This window comes from Papilio xuthus, unplaced genomic scaffold (assembly GCF_000836235.2).
Source record: "Papilio xuthus unplaced genomic scaffold, Pxut_1.1 DF827777.1, whole genome shotgun sequence".
NCBI classification, from domain to species: Eukaryota; Metazoa; Arthropoda; class Insecta; order Lepidoptera; family Papilionidae; genus Papilio; species Papilio xuthus.
Window position 1 is genome coordinate 2,578,954 of NW_013530872.1, and position 27,369 is coordinate 2,606,322.

Below are 27,369 nucleotides of genomic sequence, written 5' to 3' on the forward strand. Positions count from 1 at the left end.
TGTGTGGTCAGATACCCACGTCAATGCAATTGTAGTCTGTAAGATCGGTGAAGATATGAGGTTATTTGAGATAACCTATTATACTACAATTGAAAATTAAAATATCGATAATTGTTAATTTTGTGTCCGGAACATAGCAAATATTTCGGATTTTTGTCAATTGTATAAACGAACACACAACTTAATACGAGTCCTAAAGGCCAATCATAATCCTTCTTCCTACTCCCCTCTCTAATTAGCTATTTTTCTTATTTCCCGCGTAAAACTTGGTCAACGTTTTAATTCTTCTGTTTCTTAATTTCTGTTTGATGTTAACATTCAGAATCACTATTAAAAATGAACTCTATTACTCATGTAATAAAATTTGTTATCAGGGTCACTCTGAGTCGAAGGGTGCGAAGAAGCGTGAGAAGAGTGCAGGAGGGAACGGGAACGGGAAGCCGACTCGCGGCGTGGCCACTTCCTTCGGCTTCCGACGTCGCCCCGCTAGTACTTCGCGAGCAGACACCGGGCGGAAGCACAAACACGATAAGAATGGAAATGGAGGTAAAAAAATATTTTATACATTAAATACTACTTGGTGATGTTACGTACAGTAAATTAAAAACGCATTATTATTGTGTTGCAAAAAATATAGGTGAGGTCAATAACACAGACATTTCTAATTCGAATCTCTAAATTCGAAAAAAGAACATGCATCGATGCAAGGTCATTGACTCTAACATTCTTGAACATGCATAATTATATATCGATAAACTTAAAAAATATATCTATAGATCGCAACTACAACTAATGTTTAAATAATAAATTAAAAGCAGGTATATTCTATAAATTTGAATTTTAAATATACGAATGGTTTTTAAAATGAACATCGTAATAAATATTTCATTACAGCCCCCTATTGTTGGGGGACAATTTGCACCTGCTCGGGGTGGTTGGTGCACGTTTAGGGGTAGGGGGTAGCGCTCCGCACTGCGGTGACTGTAAACTCACTGCAGTCCAGACAGTTTTTTATAGCTATTTACCAGCTGGTACGACTTAAAAACAAAAAACAAACATTTTATTCTGAAAACAAAGTTATTATTTTTGAGGAAAAGATGTAATACTTCAAACGCTTGAACTTTTATTCCTAATAAACACACTTTACCAATCGTTTTTATAAAATATTGGAAAATAAAATACAGAAGTTGGAAATTTAATTTCCATTGAAGCACAATCTTACTACTATTGTGAATGAGAAAGATGTATGGATGGATGTTTGTTTGAAGGTATCTCCTAAACGGTTCAACTGATCTCAATGAAATTTTGCATGAATGTAAAACATAGTCTATAAGAACGCACAGGCTACTAATTAGTTTTTTTTTAATTCCGCGCAGACTGAGTCGCGGGGAACAGCTAGTATAAGGAAATTACAAATACAACCCAATAATACTAAACCCATTGTTTCACCCTCAATAAACATATCGAGGTGTTAGAGCTTAATATTGTTGATTTAACTCGATTACTTGTGAAAATTCAGCATTATTGCATGCCCGCCTTAATCGTGTATTGTGCGACCGTAATCCGTATAACGCGTACAGGCAATAGCTTGCATATAATGTGAGAGACATACGACACTCGAACTGACATATAACAGTCCCAGTTAGGTACTGCCCTAAATAACAATAAACTCATATATGTGGCTAGGCCTTTAAAACTGGTATATTCAAAAAATTAAATTGTGTCTACAAATATAATAAATAAATAGTGTTAGGAAAAAAAATTGACACACTGCCAGTGTACTGGCACAACACTACCCTTATTAAAATGTCGACGTTTATGTCCCTTCACTAAGCATTCTGACATTTGACTTTGTAATGAAAGCGAGCCATTCGCGACAAAGGATTCTATCTAATGAAACTAATGAAAATGTCTAAAATAGATAAATCTTTATAAACCAAAAAACTTTACGATTCTTTAGGATTCTGCCTCCTATTTATACTTCTCTTGGTACTATTGAACGTTGCGTACATTTGCCAAGTTCATATCTTTAGGACCTAAGTCAAGATTTTGGCTATTTAGTGCCTAATAATTGAACTAAAAAAATGTCACATTTGTTGGCTCTAGATATTTTAGTAATATTTTTACAAAATGTTATATACACTATTTACTAAGCTCTACGCTCAATCAAACTAGAATTCCAATGTTGTTATGAGTTATGTATGTTAGTACGTTTACTCTTTTTTGTTTTGTTTTATATATAATACAACAAATATTATTTACAGTAAGTATAGTCGACCCTGGATAAGCGAGAGTCAAAGGAACCGCAATATTTTTCTTGCTTATAAAGCTTTTTCAACCGGAGTTTCTTGCTTATCTAGGTTTGACTGTACTTTTACGTCATCAAATAGAATCGGAAGCCGTAAGATAGCGAAGGAAGTCTTATTGTTTTCTCAATGGAATTACATCCGACACGATCGGCCTATCTTTAGCCCTAGTGCGCTGGTATGCTAGGCCTAAGTTATTTTATATAATAGAAGCCATGTTAAGAATAAGAAATACAACTTAAGTATTGATTTAAAGGAAATTTAAATATGCCACTAGTTTTATTTCTGTTCATATAAGGCATGACGTAAGCGTTGCCTTGACCTCGCCTATTAAAATCTAACTTGAGAGAGTAAACTTTGTATTTTACTGCAGTCATTACTAAATATACACCTACTAGCGGACTCCCGCGACACCGTCTACGAGGAATTAAAAAAAAACATGATTAGTAGACTGTGTGTTCTTCCAGGCTATGTTCTATTGCCAAATTTCATCGGGATCCGATCATCTGTTCTGGAGATATCTTTAAAAAATCATCCATCCAAACCTTCGCATTTATAATATTAGTAAGGAGTAAGATTTCTTTAATATTTTTACTTTTATTCGTTTGTTTCACTGTACTGGATGAATATAACTGCAGTTTAGATAAATAAATCCAGTATTTAGCATTTATATTTTATTTCTAGTAAAGTTTGAAAACATAATCTGTGAACGATTAAGCTTCCTGCTGCATATAATTTGCATAAGCAATTGCAAATATTAACTGGTTTGAACGGAAATACCTATCGCTAAGTCCAACAATTTAGCAAGTTATTTTAATTAATTTGAGTAAAATCATAAACACATAGCTGTAGCATGCGGCTCTGTCCGCGCGGTACTTAATACAAAAAAATTAATTAGTAGCATATATGTTCTACATCTATGTCAAATTTCAGCGAGATCCATACAGCCGTTTTCGACATATTTGAGGGTATCAACAAACATCCATCCATCAATCAATACAAACATTCGCAGTAATAATACTAGTAAGGAGTAAGATATACATACTTTATTGCGTAATTTCCATCCACTAGGACATTTAGCAAAAGACCTAATATAAACTTGATCTTACCTTAAGTAGAATAATTATATACGATATGTAAATAAATATAATATTGTAACAGGTTCGACTGAGGAGCTACGTCCAGAAGAAGTTCTATCAGGAAGGTCTACACCTCTCGCCAGACCTCGTAAAGAAACCGCCGGACAACCGCTTCGGACAAACAGGTATAAAATATATTAATTGATAGCCCACGCTTTGCCTTTATAGAGCTCTAATATCGATACGTATTGCCATACTAACATGAATTAACTCCTTATTATTCATAGAAATTTTGCTTTAATTTCATGTATAGATTCACGGTGTTATTTACATACATATTTGTATATTTTTGAACAATATATAATAGTAATTTAATTCCTAATAGATTACCACATTACCATCGGTAATCTCCTGGTGTTATTATTTTAAACATCTTATAAATTTAGTTAGTTTAGATGGATGGATGTTTGTTTGAAGGTATCTCCAGAACGGCTGAACAGATCTTGATGAAATTTGGCTATGTAGAACATAGTCTGAAAGAACACATAAGCTACTAATTACGTTTTTTTTAATCCGCGCAAACGGAGTTGCGGGCGACAGCTAGTAATCTATAAAGTTCATGTTACGTTATTTAGTTATAAACGGTTACACGTTTGGGTAGACGATTGCTTTCATATAATCGGCTTATTCAAGTATTAGTGTCACAAATACATTTGAAAGTAATTGAGCGGAATAGGATATGTTTAAATTAGAAAGTTGACAGACGTATCGCTTTTTAACGTTATTAATTCATATCAAATCCTTAATTTAGTTTATTACGTAATAGGAAATATTTAATCAACATTAATTTAAGTTTCTACTTGATTGCTTCCTACTGCAAGACTTAATAAAAATAGATAAATCTTAATTGAATTACTAACAAGAGAAAATTGTCGTTATAACGATATTTAATTTCCCGAATATTTTTTTTATCGAAGACAAACATGCTTGGGTTACATTCACATTATTAATACCATATTTGATTTCCCTGTCGTATTAACGAGATTTAGTTTATTTGCTTCCCAGAATTTGTTACTAAATGGCATAGAAGTTCGTTGGGTTTTCGCAAGAATTTGTATTAGATTACGATATAAACCACAAATAACATGATACACCTAAAATATAATACAGTTTTATAGTTGAATGCACTTGATTTCATAGTGGGATAAGGAATATAATTAGGTAGCTATTAGTGCAAACATGGCACTTTTTCTGATATCAAGACTTTTGAATAAAAATTTGCGGTATAAAATTAAAAAGCCTTGTTTTTCCTCGATTATCCCAGACGGTTTTCCAACAGCTAATACTCGGGCGGTAATGATTGCTTTTAAATTTTCCCAGGCGCTCAATATTTTTAATAAAAATAAATAGCGAATACTTTTAGACTCCCTACAAATATTGTATGATTTCTCAATAGTTTCATAATTTAATCGGCATTTTCCAACAAAAGATTCTCTTTTTACATCATTAACATAGCTACTTGAAAATATCCAGCAGACTTAGCTTGCATTATTGAACATAAATAAATAAATTAGGGAGTGTTAAATGTTAATCGTTTGATTTGCTAGGTTCGGTTTCAGGCAGCCGCACAGTAAGACAGCGAAGGTGGCCGACGTGAACTTGGCAGCCGAGCCGGCGTTCAACGCACCTCTTAAAGATAAGGACTCCGCCATCAATAATAATGCTTTAGGTAAAACAATCCTACATTTAATAAACTCAGTTTCTTTTTTCTTGTACAATAATTACCTGTTAAACAAAATGGAAGTAACAGTTGGCTCTGGATTAAATTATCCATTAATTGGACTAATGAATATAATTTTACGGCAGTAGTACATTAAAAACTTGATGCCATTTCCATCTTTCAAATTTGTCTACAATATTAGTTGTATGGATAAAATTAAGACTATATAATACAAAGTCATTGTAAATTAATTAACGTATGTCATCAATGATGACTGGTTGTTTAGTAAAGCTTGATTGAACAACAGAAAAACAAAGCATTGTATTTATAAACATTGTTTAAAAAACAAAGGACAAAATAACAATAGACATGTCTTGACAGGTTTAGTTATTCTGAAGTGATTTAAAAACGAAGAATTTTTCAAAAGCTTTATAAAATATTATAAATAAAAGATTTAAAGTTCTTTTCTTATTGCAATAATATTTTGACATAATTATTAATATGATTGGTATATTTTCAGATAAAAAGAGTACAAATTCGCCGTATAATCAGTTGCCGATGGTGGCAACTCAAGTTGCAACAACAGGAGTGACGACTGTCATTGGGGCGGGAGGATTGCCGAAACCTGTCACCAAACAGACTGTCATACTAACATACCAGTCACAACAGTATCCAACACAAGTAAAAATACATTTAAGTTTATATTTACAAAAGAATTACCGTCTGTTTCTGAGATGAAAATCTCTATTAAAACATATCATTATCCCTGTCATTACCTTTGACAAAACAAAGATAGCAATATGTTTTAAAAGGGGATTTTGGTCTCAGAATGCCACAGTAAATATGCTAAATTTATTCCTTAATTAAACCATATAGCCTAATCTTACATAATATACGGTTTTTAAAATAAGATCTAATATTTTCAATAAAAAAAAAACTTTACACACTTCTGTAATTAATATACAAGTCACACCTTACTTATTTATATTGAACTAGCGCACCCGACAGACGTTGTCCTGTCTACACGTCTTTAATTTGAAAATTTCAAACTTTTTTTAATAAGCTAACATTAACATTCAAATATTATTTAAAATTTGACACTGCGATGGCAGCGCCGTCTGTCGGATCCAATGTAAAACATTCCAAAATCGACAACTACTAATAAATTAAAAATTAATTAAAAAAACATTGTCCAGCGGACAAAATTGTGAATCTAAACCATTCCCAGATCCCCTTGAACACACACAAAAAATTTCATCAAACTCGGTCCAGTCGTTTGAGAGAAGTTCAGTGACATACATACTCACAGAAGAATTATATATATAAAGATTATCAAATCGATCAAGAGACACCGTTTCATTTCGTATTACGTAACCCATTCAATTGGACAAAGTGTATTTAGTGAGAATACGTTATTGTCTTCAGTCTTTACGATTGTATTTGCATTTTGGCACTTGTAAGGTTTGAATAGTCACCACGTCAAGGCCGAGGTTAACCACAAGTGTATAGTTATCGTGAGAATATTAGTTAAGCTCTTAAATACCATCTACACTTGCCCTTATTCGCAAGAGCGCTTTTTTGCACATTAAAACGCGTTCAAATGGAACAAAAGCATTTCCATATCTGTTCATAGCAACGCTTTTAAAACGCGACGCTTTTTTATTCCGCAGTGTTGCTTTTTGAGCGCTGGATGAAGGAAACAAGAGTAAAAATTAACCCGTGTGCCTAACTGAACATTTCTAGTTAGCTAGCAATTAGAATTATAACGCTCCGATCATATTGAAAAACAAAAGCGAAGCGGATTTGAAATTTAAATCATCGGTTCCATAAACCTTAAAATAATGCTTTAAAATTGCTTTATTACTTAAAATAACACTTGTAACTTATTTAAAACAGGATGGGCGTGTAAAAGCCTTACCTAGGGAGCAAAGCGTACGCGGGACGTCCGCTACCCGAGTGCCGGGTGGCGAGGCGCAGAAACCTCCCGGGAAATACACCTTCCAGACTAACCAATTGCCGCGCCCGCAGTACCCCGCCGTTAAGAACATCGACCCTAAGGCGGCTAAACAGGTCTGAATTATTCATTTATAACGTGTAACAAACTCCACTATACTATACCACTATCTTTAAGTTACTTAAGTCTCCTTTTCACTAAGCGACCAGTCGTACGATTTTGGCGGCGACAGTGGAAATGATACACATAGTTACTATCTTGATTTAATTCAATATTTAGATACATTGGTTTTTATATTCGTCAAATTCAGTGTTTTAGATCTTTTACAATTCATTTTTGTATATTCCATTTAATAAATAAATTCATATTTTACATTTATATCAATGAGAAATATTATAAACCTATGAATATATTTGAGTTTTACTGCTCGATATCGTGGATGATATAAAATTCATACGTGTTCAAAGCAGTAATATCGCAAAATTGAATATTTTATACGTAATCTCTCACGATGATCGAAAAATGAAGTCCAATCTGAGTGCTTTTAGTATTTTCTAGATATGAGAACATGAACTTCAATTTTTTGGGCCACTTTGATCTTGTATACATGTGAATCCAAATGTACTGTGCTAATAAAAATTAAAAACACTCGCATACTTGACCTATATCTTGTCTCAAAACGGTACTATTCTAGAACAACGTGAATATCACATTTTCTTTCTACAAAAAAGAACCCAGTTGTCTTGGAATCTTTATAAAGTACTAGTCGCTCGCGACTCCGTCTGCGCGGAATTAATAACAAATATAATTACTAGCCTATGTGTTACTTCGGACTATGTTCTATATGTATGCCAAATTTCATCGTGATCCGTTCAGCCGTTCTGGAGATACCTTCTAAAAAACATCCTTCAAAACATTCGCATTTATAATATTAATGAGAAGTAAGATTTCTATGTGTCTGTCGAATTTTAAAAAGCTTTCGATGGTCTATCTAGACATTGGTGCCTGCACTAGCTATCAAGAGATTTCTTCCTACAAAGCTTTGAGCCGAAAAAAAAACAAAAGAAAACTGCTTTCATTGAGCACTTTTGCTAATGGCTTCTTAAAACGACTACTATGTCAAACGTGGTCGGTGCATTGGAAAACTGTACTTACGCTACAGACTTTAGAGTTCATATTTATTTGTATTTCGAAGTAGGTCATAAGTTACCTATTTCAGTGGTACCAATTTAGATTCCGGGAGCGGTTCGCTAAAAATATCGCCACTGCATACTGCACTAGGCGTTTGAACGCACACGGTATTAACAAGGAAAGATATTTTAAAAAGAAAGTACTTTATTTATCTTCTATAATTACTATCACAACAAGACGGTGCAGAATCTAGCAATTATTCTTCATACAAATCATACTACTCGTAATATTATAACTACCACTACCAGAACAACTGAATCGATCTCCATGAAATTTGGCACACATATAGAACACAGTCTGGAAGAACCATAGGCTATAGATTATGTTTTTTTAATTCCGCGCGGACGGAGTTGCGGGCTACAGCTAGTTAAATATAGTCTACAGTATAAAATATTGTTATACTTTTATTAATAATTACCTAACGCTTAGGATACCACTTTCGTATGTACTTGTTTACCTTGAAATATTATGCGTTTCACTTCATAATTTTCATTTAGTTATTAGAGTTATTCTTGTGTTAGTTCTTTAATATAATAGATATAGTTTTTTTTAATCAACTCATTAATTTAAACAAATCTATAGAATTAATTTGGCACCTTAAAAATAGACTTATATGTAAAATAAATTATTAACCAACCAATGTTCCGATTTTTTCTATAATAGATAATATTAAATTGTAATTCTTTATTTAACAATATTGATTTATAGATGGCAAACGACATTAAACGAGAAAAAAACTAACAAACGCTTGAACAAATCGCACAGAGATTGTAAGCAGTCGTGTAAAGCCATGCATAACGTTTTGAAATAAAATGGCCTAATGAAAATAATTAACCGCGTCCATTCGTTGTATACACTTCGCTGCGTAGACACTCGTGTTTTAAAATAATATTTTTAATTCAATGAGTGTTGAAATAAGTAAGTATCTTCAGATATATCCCGCGTAGTGAGATGCATTTAGACCTTGTCTATGTATTTTTAATTCTTTAACTGTGTTTTGGAAGCGAGGGACATTCGGTTATTCGTTGTGAGAATAGCTTTACAGTTATGACGTTTGTTGTATAAAATGGTTAATATATGTTATATGTTTTATATAAAGTGAAAGTTGTTATATATTTACATATTTATGGGTTGTTTCCAGGTGGTCAATAATACTAGGAAGGCAAGTGCAGCAGATGGATGGAGGGAAGGTAATCTTACTAATATTATAAATGCGAATGTTTAGATGGATGAATGGATGGATGTTTGTTTGAAGGTATCTTCAGGGCGGCTGAACGAATCTTGATGAAATTTGGCATGCACATAGATCATAATCTGGAAGAACACATAGGCTACTAATTATGTTTTTTTTGTTAATTTCGCGCGGATGAAGTCGCGGGCGAGAGCTAGTATTATATTTCGTTGTAGATGAATAGTGAAATCGTATTTTAATTTTGTAATAAATAAAATAGTAATTTTTAATTTTGTAAAACATGGGCAGATATCGTAAATTTTTTTAAATGCAATTATGAACAGTTTACCTTGAAATACTTTTTATTGTTCATCGTTTCAATTATAATGAACCTAGACACAGTATGATAATATTGACTTTAAACACGATAAAGAACTCCTTAATAGAAAGATACGTCTTTTTTGAAGGACAAGTGGCCATATGGTCGATTTTCGACATACGAGTATAGATAAAGAATCCTAGTTTGATGTTTGACGGCAGGTGTGTCCGTAGGTCCGGGATCCGCGGTGTCAAGTGACTCCGGCGTGTGGACGGGTGGCGAGGGTGGCGAGGGCGGGGAAGGTGGCGCGGGAGAAACGGGTGGCTCGCCATTAGGTCGCCGCCGCCCCAGGAACCTGGAGATGGTGATGCGCGGTACTCATACTTTCCATCTCAGAGAGCTGCAAGTCGCCGACCTTGATATCATGGGTAAGTTGGACACATTTGGTTCCACAGTCACTATTTATACATTTTTATCGTGGGCATTTCAAGTGAGTGCTTACTGAAATTACAGTTAAATAACATTCAAAAGAAGGAAACGTTACTAAACTATTGCCAAATTTAAAAATGGTGGCCATTTGTAACCATTTAAAATTCGCTAACGTGAAAACAATACCGTAATGATAAAGCCCACATTGCAATATACTTATTTCATCCAATTTACGACATTACGACACTAACCTCGATGATAATGAAAAACATTAATTAAATAGTTAGTACGAATATCCTAACCAAAGTTTTTGTCTCCTTTTCTTACATCGTTCCATATGGTCCCTCAATATAATGTTTGTATAATAGACGAGGCGGTAGTAACCGGTCACGCGGTGATCCCGCTCCCGAAGCTGCCCAGTTCATTCGAAGGCGAACTATCTCCCGAGTACGAGACTCCAGTGCCGACGTATACGCCCCCGTCGCCGATAACCAAGCCAGTGGTTGCGGAACCAGTGCGACAGAACTCTCCCATGTCGACCCTGGAACGCTACAGAACACGCACCAGGCCCTCGAGGATTCAAACTGATTATAAAGACGAAGAGAAATTCGTTATAGATAGAGCACAACCCGAAAAGTTTGATAAGCAGGTTTGTAGTCGTCTTGAGATTTATAAATTCAGACTGCCGGAAGTGGTGTCTTACTCTGATTCTGGACTCTGACTGTGGGAGTGGCTTATCTCAATTTTTCATCACAGAAGCTTGATCTACTCATACGCAATTTGAGGCGCAAGCGTACATAGTACTTGATTTAAATTGTTTTCTTATTTGTTCCAGAAATCGTTTACTACCTCAAGCGGTGTGGTGTCGCCGACCACGGTGGGCTCAAGTAAGGAGTCGAGTCCGTCCTGTAAGAGCGAGGAGAGCCATTTCGGTACCGCGGCTTGGCAGGCGCACGCTGCCGGCGAGGCCATGGCTACCAGGTACAACAGCAATTTATTGACATGATTGTGGTAGTTACTGCAACTTAAAAAATAAATTGACAAATGCGAACTAATCTTTACCTAGCCAACTAATGCGTTGCAATAATGGAAATGGGAATATTTAAAAAAAACACCTGTTAATTTAAAATAGCAAACTACAAATTGTAACATTTCAGATCTCAAGATGACGTATCGTTGGCGCTAAGCGTGTCTAGTTGTGAAGATGAGAAGTCGAAACTGGACGCTAAAGAGAACCAGAAGATGGAGCAGGAAGTGCCCACCAAGACAATAGTGATCGATGAGCCTCCGCATCCTCTACTCATGAAGTCCCTCACACTAAGCCAACATGACTCCCTACGCGGGACTATGATGGGTCAGTATAATAGTAAAATATTTATATATCTGAGAAGAATACTAATAACTTTAACATCTACGATTCTTATTTAGTAGGAATTGTAGAGGTTAAAGTTATTAATGAACAGAAATCTTCACAATTCCGCATTTACTTTCCATAGTTACCGATTTGAAACCACCGAAATTAGACTTAGACAATTATTTCCACAGGTTCAATGACGAGCTCCAACTACAGTACAACTAGTACATGCACAAACCAGAGCAACGACCATCATACCCTGACCCTGACACTCGAGGAGTCCAAGTTCGATATCTCTGCACTGGAGACTTCCACTCAAAGTCTTCTGGACGATGAGACCTCGCCAGCTGACAGTCTCATTTCGTCTACTAGTACCAGTGATAGCAACAATGACTTGCACATCGATAGAGACGCTCCTTCCATATCCAGTGCCTACCAGACAGCTAACACCAAAACCAAGTCGCCGGATCCCATCGTGGAAGAGGCTGACGGTGTCGACGGAGAAGTCTTGTCACCGGTGAAGGAAGTCATGTATGTATTTTCTTATATAAAATAAAAAAATAAGTTTAAGCGATAAGAACTCAGTCCATACAGTTAGCTTGTCTTAGCTGTAGTAAAGCACAATAACTACAAATTTGATAATCAGACCCTGTTAAAGACGGATGAGATGAACAACTTGGAAAATGAAATTATGTTGTGACATCACAAGGGTAGTTGTGTAGATGTTGTTTACATACTCTGTGTGTAGCGAGGCGGGCAGCGAGGCGGGCAGCGATGCGGGCAGCGGGTCGGTCAGCAAGCAGGGGACGCCGCCGTCGCCCGGCACTCCCACGCACGCGTCCGGCTCGCTCTCCCTGTCCGACGGGCGCGACTTCTTCGACGACGAGATCGCCGACCAACCCGCACTGCTCTTTAGGAGTAAGTTTATACACATTCCTAAACTTATCCAGTACTTGTATAGCCTTTAATAGTAAAGAAATTGAAATGTAGGGAAAATATGTTGACAATATAATTTTATGTTGATAAATAATTGTCGAAAAATATTCCTAGACTAACCTATAAATGTATACTGTTTGGAATCAATTTAATGGGATATTGAATCTGTTATTTTGCTAACAGATTTCTTAAATAAAATTAAATACAGATTTTTTTTGAGAAAAATGGAACTGGCAGGAAATTATACACTACATGAGAATTAACTTCGAAAAAGAAATAATTTTTATTTAATTAATTTTTTACGGGAACATTGTTAAAGTAAAGAAGTTAATTAACGATGGAATTGTTTCAAAGTCAAAGTATGTTTAGATTAGATTTAATAGTTTTTGACTTTAAGTCCTTTCTTGCATTTTCCCCAATTGGTATTTACAACACGTTTTCAAATTATATGTTTGTTTAAAGAAAATACTGATGGGAGTCCTTCCATGAAGCGGGCAGATTCTGATGCCAGTAAATTGCGGAGGTCCAAAGAACGCATAACTTCAAGTCCTTTAGCACAAAGAAGTAGGAAACGTAAGTAATAAATTTAACCCATCATAATCACCCTTAGGGCTCCGAGCCCCTCGGTGGGGACGAACAGTGAGCTGATGATGATGATGATGAACCTAAAAAGAATTCATTCGTTCAATCGATTCGAATTATTTGTCTTTCTTCCTTACCAAATACAATCAGCCTGTATTACACTAATTATCCGTTTGTAGGTGACTAAACCATTCTTTATTTGTAGTGGGCGGCAGCCGCAATGGCGGGGAACGCACTCCATCTCTTGACACGCTGTCGAGCCTCGCCTCCGACGACCTCATGATGGAGAATGATCTGGCTAACTCTATCACCAGCCTGCAGAGTGTTGACGATTATATTGAAAGGTTACTTAGTTATTTTGAGGTTATGTAACCTTAATAAAGACTTGTAAGAAAAACGCAAATAAAATAGGACAAGGCAAAATCATAATACGTAAATTAATTCCATCTTTATGATCATCATTAAATGACGACTTCTCCGAGAAATTACGAACTTACAATTTTAAGACCTAAAGGATCTTCTCCGCTTTCTTTGCAAATTCCTAATTAAGAATTACATGATACGTGACATAAACTAACAAATTACAGAATAACTATCTTCGTACTTGTACAGGTTGGACAGTTCGCTCCGCAGTGGTCTGAACTCACTGGACGAGGTACAGTTGCGACAGGAGCTTTCGTCTTCGAAGGCAATGGTGCGTCAGTGGAGCCAGCTGCTTGAGAAGAACACAATCCTGGATCGCCAGCTGGCCGCCATGGCGCAGGGCACCGCTGACTCCCTCACAGCTAGCAACAACAGTCTTACCAGCGCCGGGTGAGTACTGTTTTTTTATAATTCCTAGTGAGAAATGATCGAACTACCACCTGAATTCGCTAAAATGTTTAGTACTTGTATCCTGGGTGTGATATTATTTTTAGCTGTTATAAACATTGTGTTCAAAACATGTGAAATATTATTTAAATATATTATATTATAGGTTAAAAACCAGCATAATACACTATTTTTACTTTTAATAAACTATTTAAAATTAATTTTCTTCAAGCAAATTTCTCAAGCTATTAATGCAAAAAGTATGCAGTAATGCAAAATTAACAACAAAACTTAGTACGATACATTATAATGAAGTAATCAAATGAGGATAATTTGTAAAAAATGTAGGATTAGTATTTCGTGTTGCATCAAATCGAAATCGTACGACGTACGAGTCTGTCGGTGTTTACCAAACACAGTATCGGAGTGCAAGATAATGTTCTATTGGGTGACATTCGATACGTTTCGTGGAAAGTAAAACAACGCGTACGATATCAGTTAATTGCGTTTCGGTCATTTAACTTTAGTCTAATTGAAAAAAAAGGTAAGCGATAGTTATTTTAAATTAGGAACATTTACCTCGTGTCAAATGTAACCATTTAAAACAAAATTATGTTGTCTTAATAAGACTGGGTTTAGACTGCAGATCACGTGTTTTTATACGTAGTCTTTCATTCTCTTTGACAAAACATTCAATTTTGTCAAAATGTTTACTGTCTTTTTTCTTTTTTTGTCACCTGTTTTTGTCAAATTGGAACAGAAGAGATGTTGCTTTTTCTTCCTTCATTGGAATATATTCGTCCACCGTTATTATGCATTAAACTATTAGAAAGCATTAGTTAATGGCACGTACTGATTACATTCTTGTCTCTCTGTAACTACAAGATACCACACGAAATTATTGTAGGTTATTAACGAAGCAAACGAACCATTAATAGTGGAAAGTTAAATGAGACATTCGTACGTTGAAAAAGTTCTTTATCTACAAATCCGTAACTTGAAGTGTACTTTCTCTTTCCAATGACTGACACAAATCTTATTAGACGTTTACATCTCAAATACTCGCTAATAATTATGTAATAAAATTACTTGTAGAAAAAAATTACGATTCATTTTCTAAACAAAGAAACAAAGACAAATAAACTGTATGATGTAAAAGTGTTCATTGAGAACGAACAAAAAATCGCGAATGCTTGCGCGTAACTTAATTTAAAATTAAAGTTTCAAGACTCATAGCTTGTACTTGTGTAGACACAATAATTTATCTTAAGAGAAGATATGGAAATCTAATTTTAATCTAATCTAAATGTAATCGAAATTATTCTTAAGTGCATTCTCTTTTGAATATTCTATCTTGTGATCGTAATTCTCTGAATAATTTGTGTGGCGCGGTCAATTTAACAGTCTGCGTCGCGGTTGACGATCTGAGAATCAATTATGTGCGCTCCGTAACTTCAGAACAGTCGTTACTTGGTGCATCTTGAAGTGAAAACAGTTCACCTTATAGACGCCGCAAGAATTTCTCTTCTATAAACACTATTGTTAGTCATTTTCTTAAATTTCGCATACTTTCGGAGTTAAAATCTGGTCGGTAAAATTATGTTCTTAAAGACATTATAAATCCCTTACACTAATTTAACCTTAACTTACTTAATGTTATAAATGCGAATGTTTAGATGGATGGATTGATGTTTGTTTGTTTGAAGGTATCATCAGAACGACTGAACGGATCTCGATTAAATTTGGCAAAAAAAATAAATGTAGAACATAGTCTACAAGAACACATAACCTACGTATTAAGTTTGTTTTTAATTCCGCGCCGACGGAGTCGCGTGTGACAGCTAGTTTAATATTATTCCTATAAATGTTTAATATTTTGCATCGTGAACTTCCTAAGTCTAGTTAGTAGTTTTCTTGGTTCCTATGCATTGGAACATTGTAAACTCTGAATATAAAAATTGCATTAGTGCAATTTGGTGGCAGAAATACGAGTCTGACGTCACATAGTATGGCTTCCAATCAGAAAGGGTTTCTACGGTACAACATAAAAACATGTTGAAGAATAAATACGTGTACATGTTATGTAGAACATACGTATTACAAAATATTTGAACATGTTATGCAACGGAATTCTAATAAACATATTTCATATCGAATATTAAAAATACATGTACTAATTATAACGTATATAAAAATATATAGAATGTATGAAATTAATTTTTATATTAAATACATAACTGTACTTTAAAATCCGTTTAAACCCTTCAAAGTTGACTTGATAGTGAACAAGTTATAAATAAATATACATAAAATGTAATGTTAAACTCGCATCGACTACAATTGGTAAATTAATATCTTGTTTGTTCGTTTGACCTCCGTACGTCATGGCAAACTAGCACAATAGATTTGAACAATGGGAGTTATTCCCTGCCATTTGTTAGCCTTGCTCATGAGAGTCGATTCAATTAAACAATTGACATTTATATTGTATACGAAACGAGCTAGCTTATGCTTGTTTACTTCCTTGTCAATGTTACCTAAATATTACAAAGATCGTTAAAAATTACGCTATTAGCTGACACGATCGGTTAAGTTTTCGAAAGGTATTTCGTAATATAAATTTCGCACTCTAAGCGGTGATTTTCAAGGTGGATTTTACGGTGAGCTTTGTGTCGAAAGGTCCTTGCACCATGAGGTAATCAGATAAAGCGTCTCGGTACGGCAGCTGGTAGGGCACGCGGCTGTTCATCTCGCGCTCGCGGCGTGCGCTGCGCCCGCGTGCCGCGCGCTTCGCTAGTCTGCAACAAGACGCGCGCGCGGACGTACGTAGTCCAAACGTATACATAACACGTGCGCCCTCGAATTGATACGATCGAATTTAAATCAACGATACATCGATCATCAAAAGGTCATTGAACGCGACCGATCTAAATACGAAGAGTTGAGTTAACTTGGAACCTAATTGCCTGCGTTAAGAATAACTTGCGGCCTAGAAGATGTTAAGTCAATTACGTGGGGCATAAATCTGCGGAGGGATTTACAGTAAAGCTCATTAGGATGCTTATGTTAAATTTCGTCGCTGCACCGCATCGGATTTGTTTGTTTCGTAGTGAATGTGTTTGTGCGCTTCCAACAATAGTACGATAACATATCTAAACATCCTCTGTTATCTTTGACTCGATCAATAATTATAGCCGGTACTGTGCGTGTGTGTGTGGGCATCGTTAGATAATATTGGAACAAAAATCTGCACGTTTAAATACATTATACATTTATGTTTTTCTGAAGATAACGATAAAGTTGTTGTAAATAATATCAGCTTTTGGTGAGTGATGCATCCGTTCATGACAAAAGAGCAAGCTTTGCAAGGATATCTAATCCTAAATTCTTCGAAAATGTACTTTCTTTTAATAAAAAATCGTAAGATAAAAAGATCTATCACAGATTATTTTTCTTGTATCTTTTGGAGGTAATCTAATGTAGGTATTTATTTTATGTCGTCTTAAAATAATCTGATCTAAACTCTGTTTCTGTTTACAGCAAAAATATATCTATTCATTGCTTCTACAGTTAATAATAGATTATTATATTAATAATAGAATGTAAATAATAATTCAACAATGGTATATTATGCGAAAGTATAATATTACACTATGAAACTCATATGCAAATTATTTTGCTACCCTCGTTTTATTTTATATCAATAATTATTTTATGTTTTTATATACATTTATTTTATTCATATGCCATTGAGTCATCCTTAACTGGGAATCTGACGACTTCCTTTTACTACCTACTATTAAGGTCGATAAATGCTATACGATATTGACTTGATTTATCCATAATCACTGTTACTCCTTAATAGGTTATTTTAAAAGCAAAGTAAGTTTAAAAATAGTAATACACGTGTTCCAGACACTACGTGGTATTAGTTCCTGTTGAATAGACGGGTGTAGGGTGTCCCATTGTTGGAATCCCGTTGCTATGGAAACATTGAATAGCACGGAAAGCTTTTATTGCGGGCTTCAGTCAATGCGGCTAGTTGCTACCGCTTTCACGTTAAACAACCGAAATAGAAAATACAAATAAATGTGCGATCAAAGTAATGAAGATACGCCTAATTATAATTACTTGTGAGTTAAAAGTGAAACCAATTTGGCTTTGCTTATTTTTGTGTTATCTAGTACGTGTTACACTTTTTTTTAATTTAATTAAGTATGTTTTAATGTCGAGCGCTTTTTTATTAATTTCTGACGGTTTCTTTCCATCAGCTGAGTACATTTAATTAGATATTTTAAGCAGAATAGTTGCAGTTATTTCTATTTTCAATTTTGCATCTTAAATAGTAACGCATTGTACGGCATCTTTGGCCATTTTGGTTACTTATTATAAATCATGCTTCAATTTTTGTAGTACCACTACGTAGTCAGTGATAATGCTAAATATAACTTAATTCCTACTTATAATGGTTAAAGTATAGTTTACATTTTAAATTGCCATGATGGAGTATTAACGTTCTTAACGAGTTTAATAGTAACTTTAAAATATTAGTAGACAAATTAACCTTAAATATTTAATTAACATTGACATCTTTAGTCAAGCTAACTCTCTCTAAGCAAAAAAATATTGCCTGTGCAAAGGTCTGTTTTTATTATAATATACATTGACAGAAGCCGTTACAAAAAGGTTTCAAATAATTTACGAAACATTGTAACCTATCCGATACTTTATTTTATGTTCATCATAATTTTGTACTTGGTTATGTCAAAAAATTATTGATTTTTTCTTGGTTTCAAGATTGCGTCCCTCGAAAGGACTAAAACGGAACCCTTATAGGACTCACTTTGTTGTTCGTCTGTCTGTCTGTCAAGAATCTTTTTTTTAATTCTACGAGTCACTAGTTTAACTATATTGGAGATTTTTAATAGGATAGGTTCTTGAAATTATATTATAAATAGTAGTCTTAAGTAGGAATTGGACCAAAAGCATATTGTAATAGCTTTTATTTCCTATCTACAGGTACCTATAGGTATACTACTGGGTCTATTAGTGTTGGCTGTTGTAATCAGTTAATATTAAACTGAACGGTAAACTGACGGTTAGCGCATTGCCGACTCCGGCAGTCGACCGCGTTGTTAATCATTCCAAGAATGTTTAACAACGTCCATGTTTTTTGTTGTTGTACACCACGCCAACACAAGCCGTATTCACTGCTCCGTATATTAACCCATTATAATGAAATGGCAACCAGTATTTTATTCCGGTTGAGTAAATTCTTTATAGGGGAGATTAAAATGCGTACTTTGAAATCCTTACTTAGCTATTTCGATTTGTACTTTGTACTAGTTTTGTAGTTACTAGTATTTTCCAAAAATGTTTATACACTAATGCTGACAATTTGTTTAAGATTTTCTTTTATATAAATGTTTGCTTAAAGATAATAAAAATACGGCGGACGTTCTTACGATGAAGGAAAACATTGTGATGCAACCTGCACATCATCAGGTATACGTCCCCACCGTGCGGCACAGGGGGCCAGTCACCTCTACTTAGGGTAGGCTCCGAGCCCCGAATTGGAGAAGTGTAATGAGCTGATGATATAATAAAAATACATGAATTCTTAAAAATATCGCGGCCACTTGCTAGTTTTGCAATAAATATTTTGACGATTATCTTTCTGAGAGAAGACATATTCAGCCATATATATGTTACCGCTTCGCATATGAAATCCGGTTGAGTTTTTTTTTAAAGAAAATAAGATTACAGCTTTTTAAATGTCTTATGTCTTCTTTCAAGTTTATTTTTACAGTTACTTGCAACATTTAGTCTGACATTTTTTTCATGGTAACATATTTTCCTGTATAACGAAACGAATGCAAATATTTTGATATTTGAAGCACATGTCTTTTGTTTTAGCTCTATGAATGGATATTCATATTATAAATGCTAATGTTTGGATGGATGTATGTTTGTTTTAAGTATCTGCAGAGCGGCTGTATGGATGTTGTTGAAATTTGGCATAGATGTAGAACATAGTCTGGAAGAACACATAAGCTACTAATTAAGAATTTTTATTTAATTCCGCGCGAATAAAGTCGCGGTCGACATCTAGAAGTTTATATTTTCTAGTTACTGTTATGAAATGTTTAATGTCTTAATTTTTTATTAATTAAACAATTAATTAGTACTATAAATTCACTAATTGCAACGAAGATAAATAACAGAAATAAGAGTAAATAAGAGTAAATAAGAGGAAATAAAGTACATATATACCAATGACCTCGTAAAGATTACTAGAATTGACTAGACGCGAAAAGCAAAAGTCTCTTATATGGTATAATTGGTAATTACCACGAAGTAATGTGACACAGAATCTTTATAATACTAAAACATTTAAAGATAAAAATACCAACAGTATATATTTCTACCTATACTAAAGAATTTCAATTCCTCGCTAAAGACATTCGGTACCCGACACACAGGGATAAACATAAATGAATCCTATTGCAATGAAATAAAGATTTTTTTGCAACAATTTATATTAGTAAAATTAGAAAGAGGTCATTGCCATGTACGGTTTTTATAGCGAACTTAAATCGACAAAAACAATCATCAAGATCCAATCTGCGTATAGCAATACTATTATAAGCTATCAAATGCTACGAATAGTAAAGGATTAATTAACTTTTTCAAACAGAAATAACAATTTTTTTCCTTTGGCGCGAATGGCGCACTTTCGTTACAAAGTCACGTGTCAAAATGATTAGTGAGGGGCACATAAACGTCGACATTTTAGGTAGGCTAGTGTTGCGCCAGTACACCGGCACAGTGTCTGATTCTTCTTAACAGTTGGTAGGTCTTTATTAGAAACAAACCATATCATACGTTACCAGTATTATAAATATTAAATACATAATACAATGATGATGATATGAATGAATGATATATAATGATGTGTTTTAATTACATATGTACATAAGCTCGCGATTATTTGTTTGTGTAGTTTGATATTTTCTTCTGAGTAGAACCGTTGTTTGTCAACACATCTTGCGAATTAAATTTAAACAACTTCCCGTTTGATCGGATGATGGAGCTGGAAGGTGCCCATAGGAAAGTGCTCAACAATCTTTTTTTTTTAATTTATTTCTTTTAATTAAGAACAACAAATTAAAGTATGTTTTTAATTATTACGTTAAGGTTTACACATTTTAACGTTTAAACATTTAAACGTTCTTCCATAAAACTGTCAGTTGTTTCTAAGAAAGTGTCAAGAAACCTTTCTAATGGTTGGTTATAAAAAGTAGCCCACTTTTTTAATACCCGTTCCGAGTTTACCGGACGCTAAGATAAATTAAATGTTTTTAGTACACTAGCCAAACATAAATCTAACTCTATTAATTTTAATTATATATCCGTTATTATATAACTAATAACAGGTAAATGACTTGTTATGTGTGTTATAAAAGCTCAAAATATTCCACGACCGAAAGCTTTAAATCAATGACCCAAAATCCTTAATTCCAACTTCTAATTTAAGCTCGCAAACGCGATTTTATGTAAATATGTTTTTCCCTTATCTTATATATAAAATTCTCGTGTCACAATTTTCGTTCCTATACTCCTCCGAAACGGCTTGACCGATTCTCATGAAATTATGTGAGCATATTGAGTAGGTATGAGAATCGGCCAACATCTATTTTTAATGCCGTGCCGACGGAGTCGCGGACGTCAGCTAGTGAAGTTATAAAATATTGCGAATATGAAAATAATTTCGTATTCCTTCTTTGTGTCTTATAACGGTTTTTTTTAAAGTAAACTAAGATATATGAGACATTTTTTACAGAAGTAGAAGCAAGCCGGTGAGTGTTACCAGACGTTAGTGTTCATTGTCCATGAATATTCACAGCAATTCAAAGATGTAAATGCATATCCGTGTGTTCTACAATACACATATTTTAATACGTATGCAAAATATTTTAGAACTTTTATTTGTCATAAGTCGCACTTTTTACATAATAACCAAATAGTATACTTAATATTAGTAATTCGGTAGTTTTTTAGTTGTCGTAGTTGTTTACTATAATGAACGAAAAATAAACTTATTAAAATGACTAACGTAATCAAATCTTTGTACCCAAGCTAACCAAGAGCAGCGTTACCGCAAGTCCCTTTTCACGTCTACTCACTTTTCCGTCCAAAGTAAATCGTGTCATGAATAAATTACCCTCAACTAGTCACTCTTAGCCTTGTTAAAGTAAATGTAATACCATTTATTAGGAAACTTGATTAAACTAAGAACCAATAAATAATAGGAATTTAAAAATAACCAAAGAACATAAAGTATACAACTCGTATAAGTTGATAAAGAATTTTGAGGTTATAAGAGAAGTATAAGAGTGCCATATGTTTGTGACAGACATAAGTGAAGTGAAAAGTGTGATGACGATGGAAAGACCTAGTGTTGTGTCGGAGAGGGAGGCTCCCGCGAAGGGGCTTGTTGCCCAAGTCGTGACCATGCTCAACGGACAAGCACAGAGGTAAGAAAAATGCATCAAGTATTAACAAAAAAAACTACTGGTTATTTTTTTAATGAAACAGGACATGTACTACCGTTCGAATAAAAGAGATATCTAAATCTATCTACCAGCAGTAAAGTTATGTGGTAACATAAAGACGAATTGGTAATCTTCTCTTAGCTCTAGGTTTAGTGTATTTCACTGAATTCAAATGTGTAATAGTATAATGGTCAAATGTGTAACAATTACACGAGTGTATTGTCCTATTTACACAGTTGGGTATAAGCCGAAGCCACACAGAGCTGTGCTGTTTCAATGGCATGCGGCGTGCTCGGGTTACGGTATCCCATTTCTGTGATCGCTTATTGATAAATGTACATATAATTTAGCTTCTCTTTATAATATAAAAGTGCTAAATAATTTAAATAAAAGGCTTTAAAAAAGAAACATAATGTGATGTTTTAATACAACTATTTCGATAGTGGAATATCACAGAAGGAAAAGACTTAAACGCTTATATCTTTTTATTGTAAAAATACGTAATGAATAGTTTTCTCGTTGTCTCCGCAGTACCGTGTATGTGATAATAAAATGTGAAAGTGACACTTCGAACAATTGCGACATATTATACATACATAACAGGCAATCTTTTACAATTTTCACATATGTTCGCTTCGGTTAGGATCATAAGACCATTAGTACAAGGTGATCGCGAGTTTACATAATACATAAAAAATATTTAAATTGCTTTTATCCACTACTATAAATACGTTTACATAAACTATTAAAAGTACAGTCAGCGTCATATAGATCGTCACAGACAAGATATGCAAATATATAGGTACACCAAAAGTATTCAATTATATCGGTACAACAAAAGTCCTCAAAATAATAGATACATTCACCCTGCTCAAATACATCGGTACATACACAGCGTCAAATATATGAGTACATGCAAGATGCTCATAAATATCGTAGCAGCCACAGCGTCATAAGTAACGAAGCAGTCAAGGTGCGCAAAAATATCGGTACATTTGACAAAATTGAACTCTATCTCTATATACTTGTGATACAATTTGGAATAAACTACTGTTACATTCATTTGACACTTTGTATTAACATTATAGGTTGTCCGGAAAGTTCGTTCTGATTTTCGATATAAAGCTTAAAATAGACTGTAGCTGAAGTGGATTCATTTTCGGATTTCCACCATTATCAAACGTCACAAAAATTTTTATATTGTGAATAATTTCATTTCATTGGTTGAGTTAAAAACTAATTTTTAAAATTTTATCCAATAATAAAAGACGTTTTAGGTATAGAGTCGTACCAATATAATTTAAAAACATTTCCAAAAATTTAAGAGAACAGGGTTTCAATTTTCATTATAAAGCGGCAGGAACTTACTGGGCAACCCAATATTTTTCTTCTCCTGTCATAACGCTTAAATATATTATAAAAGTTTGTCACGCCGAATATGACAGATACGTATTAACTAATATCAAATTTTGCCTTGTCACAATATATATAATACTAGATTGGCGCAGTATTCTAGTATGTTTGCCGTAATATGTAAGTTTACCGGTTCGAATCTCAGGCTACTTTTTTTTCATTTTATCAATCACGGGGTTATTTTTTCATAACCAGTAAAAATTTGGTAATGTAAAATTTTGCTCGACAATTTTTTTTTATAATTTTCGCTGTCGGGTAGAAAGAAATTTAAATAAAGTTAACAACAATTAGGTCAGACCATCGCGGGTGAAGTGAGTGGGCGGAGCGTGGATTGTCTTTGCGGGTTTTAAGAATGGTACGCGCGGAAACTATACGTACAAGTGTTATCTACATATGTGTGCGCGCCCACGCACACTGGAATGTTTGTTGCAATCGACCAAAAATTTGATGTAGTTTGGATATTGACATTCAGTTTTTTTTCTTTGTTTCTTAAATATAATCAGTATCAGTAAAAGGTAAAAGTAAAAGTGTTATTTTTACCGGTACAAGTTTAACAAACATGAGTAATAAACAAATTACATGCCAATAGCATCGCTTTATCTCCTTCATTTTTGTTTGAAATAGAAAAGTACTTTAACGGTCAAACTCATTAGTCTAAGGCAATATCAAAAAGTACCTAATAACTACGGCGATAGAATTTAATTACATGTGCTTCGATATTAAAATTAAAAAGTTTAAATATCAAAAAAAAAGTGACAGGATTTGAACCGCCGACCTTACGTACCAACGGCGGCGAACGGTAAGGCCACGAGACCAAACTAGCATATATGATGACAAACTTAAATTTGATGTTGGTTTTATCTACCTAATATCTGTCATCCGCGTCGAACACTTTTAGTAAATTTTGAAAAACGGTTTGATGCAAAGTGTCAAATGAATGTAACAGAAGTAGTTTATTCCAAATTGTATCACAAGTATATAGAGATAGAGTTCAATTTTGTCAAATGTACCGATATTTTTGCGCACCTTGACTGCTTCGTTACTTATGACGCTGTGGCTGCTACGATATTTATGAGCATCTTGCATGTACTCATATATTTGACGCTGTGTATGTACCGATGTATTTGAGCAGGGTGAATGTATCTATTATTTTGAGGACTTTTGTTGTACCGATATAATTGAATACTTTTGGTGTACCTATATATTTGCATATCTTGTCTGTGCCGATCTATATGACGCTGACTGTACAATTATGTTTTAAGCAGATGCTTGGATGTTAAAAGTTTTTGCTTGCTTAATTGCCCTTGTACTGTTGATCCTTGAATTATGACCTTCAATCTGAATGGACACGGACATCTGCGTTTTTTTTCGTAGGGTCCCTACTTAAAATATGTTTTGAATGAATCTTTGAAGTGTATATTTGTATTAGAAACGCACTTTATTTCACTTTCATATTATTCAGTTCAAACAATCCTACTTCTCATTAGCATTGTAAATGCGAATTTTTAGATGTACGGATGTTTTTTATTAGGTAACAACAGCTAATCCCATCCCACTGAAATTTTACGTAGATGTAGAACATAATCTGGAAGAACACATAGATTGCTTGAGTTATTTTTTAATTCTGCGCGCATGGTGTTGCGGACAGCTAGATATTTAATTTATTTGAAAATGATGAAAGAACTTGTTTTGACTGTATTTTACAAATACATAAATAATAACGTCGGAGAGCGTCAGTGGCTCAGAGGTCAAACACTTGACTTGCAATCTGCAGGTCGTGGGTTCGAATCCCGCCATGTTCCAATATGTTTTTCGATTTACATATGTACATTTATCCGACGATCTTACTGTGAAGGATAACATCGTGATGCAACCTGCATATATCTGATAAGAAAATTCAAAGATATGTGTGAAGTCAACCAACCCGCACTTGGCCAGCGTGGTTGACTATGGTCTAATCACCATTAACTCGGGGTAGGCTCCGAGCCCCTCAATGGGGACGTATAGCGAGCTGATGATAAATAATAACCACTAAACAATTATCATGCGTGAAGTTTTCTTATATTACAGGAAATACAAGCTCATGTTCCGATATGTCCGTCTCATGTTGCGTTTATTGAAGTATAACGAATAAGAATAACATTTAAATCGGATTATTGTATCACAAAATTGTCATTTATTTAATATCACTCGATTTTAAATAATAAAAGTATACCAGATTACCTTGTACCAGGTATTTTGCTGAGAATAGGTATAATAATAAAAAAAGATTTTTATTTACCTGGTAAATACCAATTGACTTAAACTTTCACTTCATCTTATAATCTAAGATTACAAAATAAAAATATAGGCATAATATTGGCGATCACAGTAAAAACTTTAAGTCTACAAAACTACGAGCGCCATCTATTACAGTAAAATGTACTATACTTTATCGACATTTCGATGACTAATATTAATTTAACAAAAGTTTTCCCATTAATAATCTGTGTCAGCTAAAACATTCACAACTGCTATTGATTTTATTTTAATAAATATCTACCAATGTAGTACACAAACATTAGTATAGATGGCGTTTTCACAATTAATCTGTACACCTCCTCTTTCTATTACATCTTCCCTCTCTCTCATGTAACGAAATATGCCTTAATGTAACGAATCCTCGCTAAATGCAAATAACATAGAAGTTTGTAATTTGACTTCGACTGCTTATAAGTCGATTTGCTGATTGTTTACAAAATGCTTAGAAATTAACGGAGTTTACCAATCCTTGTTTACAACTACATTGTACTTTGTTCATCATCAACTCACTACACGTCCCCAAAGATGCTAGTAGCCTACCCTAAGTTAGGGTAGATCAGGCCATTGTCAACCAAGCTGGCCCTCTGGTTGGTTGACTACATACAAATTAAATATCTTCGCACTAATGTGCTGTTTGCATTACTATATTTCCTTTACCGTAAGGACGTCGGATAATGTAAATTGAAAAAAACTTCGGTACATGGCAGGAACCCTGGATCTGTAGATTACAAGTCATGCGCTCAACCCCTGAGCCATCGACGCTCTACATCACCTTGAAAATGGTGGGCGTAGCGTTATTCCTTCTAAGGTATCATTTTTTTATACTTATACCTTTCAAGTATCATTTCTAAGTGGATTATCTTCGCGAACGCGACTTAGCTATTGACATCTATAATGGCTAGTTGTAACTTACATTTATTTTCATACCAGCTTTCGCCCGCGACTCTGTCCGCACAGAATAAAAAAAACCTTGATAAGTAGCCTATATGTTCTTCCAGATTACATCCATGTCATATTTCATCGTGATCTGTTGAGCCGTTCTAAAGATACCTTCAAATAAACCTGCATCCATCCATGTAAACATTCAAATTTATAATATTAGTAAGACCTACTTTAATGTGCAGAACACTAGTCAGATACAATTTGAAAGTGCAAGTTAATTCGCACTAGAAGTTAATTTGCTTCAATTTCAATTATTTGTGATGTTGCTCCAAGCGTGCGATGCCGTTAGTTTTGGACAATGATGCTC

At 34.2% G+C, this 27,369-nt stretch overlaps 1 protein-coding gene across 7 annotated transcripts in view; it reads left to right on the forward strand.

Annotated features, from left to right (window-relative positions):
* Window positions 1-27,369, forward strand: part of LOC106115861 (uncharacterized) — a 65,019-nt gene that overhangs the window by 26,866 nt on the left and 10,784 nt on the right. For 4 of the 7 annotated variants that reach the window (XM_013309461.1, XM_013309467.1, XM_013309465.1 and 1 more), the window contains 15 exons: window positions 375-546; window positions 3,468-3,570; window positions 4,993-5,114; window positions 5,626-5,786; window positions 7,002-7,175; window positions 9,392-9,440; window positions 9,962-10,168; window positions 10,538-10,818; window positions 11,005-11,150; window positions 11,327-11,523; window positions 11,715-12,054; window positions 12,272-12,441; window positions 12,922-13,032; window positions 13,247-13,385; window positions 13,654-13,854. In XM_013309461.1, the coding sequence (XP_013164915.1) occupies window positions 375-546; window positions 3,468-3,570; window positions 4,993-5,114; window positions 5,626-5,786; window positions 7,002-7,175; window positions 9,392-9,440; window positions 9,962-10,168; window positions 10,538-10,818; window positions 11,005-11,150; window positions 11,327-11,523; window positions 11,715-12,054; window positions 12,272-12,441; window positions 12,922-13,032; window positions 13,247-13,385; window positions 13,654-13,854 (2,573 nt within the window). The remainder of the gene's footprint in view (window positions 1-374; window positions 547-3,467; window positions 3,571-4,992; window positions 5,115-5,625; window positions 5,787-7,001; window positions 7,176-9,391; window positions 9,441-9,961; window positions 10,169-10,537; window positions 10,819-11,004; window positions 11,151-11,326; window positions 11,524-11,714; window positions 12,055-12,271; window positions 12,442-12,921; window positions 13,033-13,246; window positions 13,386-13,653; window positions 13,855-27,369) is intronic. The other 3 variants (XM_013309463.1, XM_013309462.1, XM_013309464.1) reach the window with 3 other exon arrangements.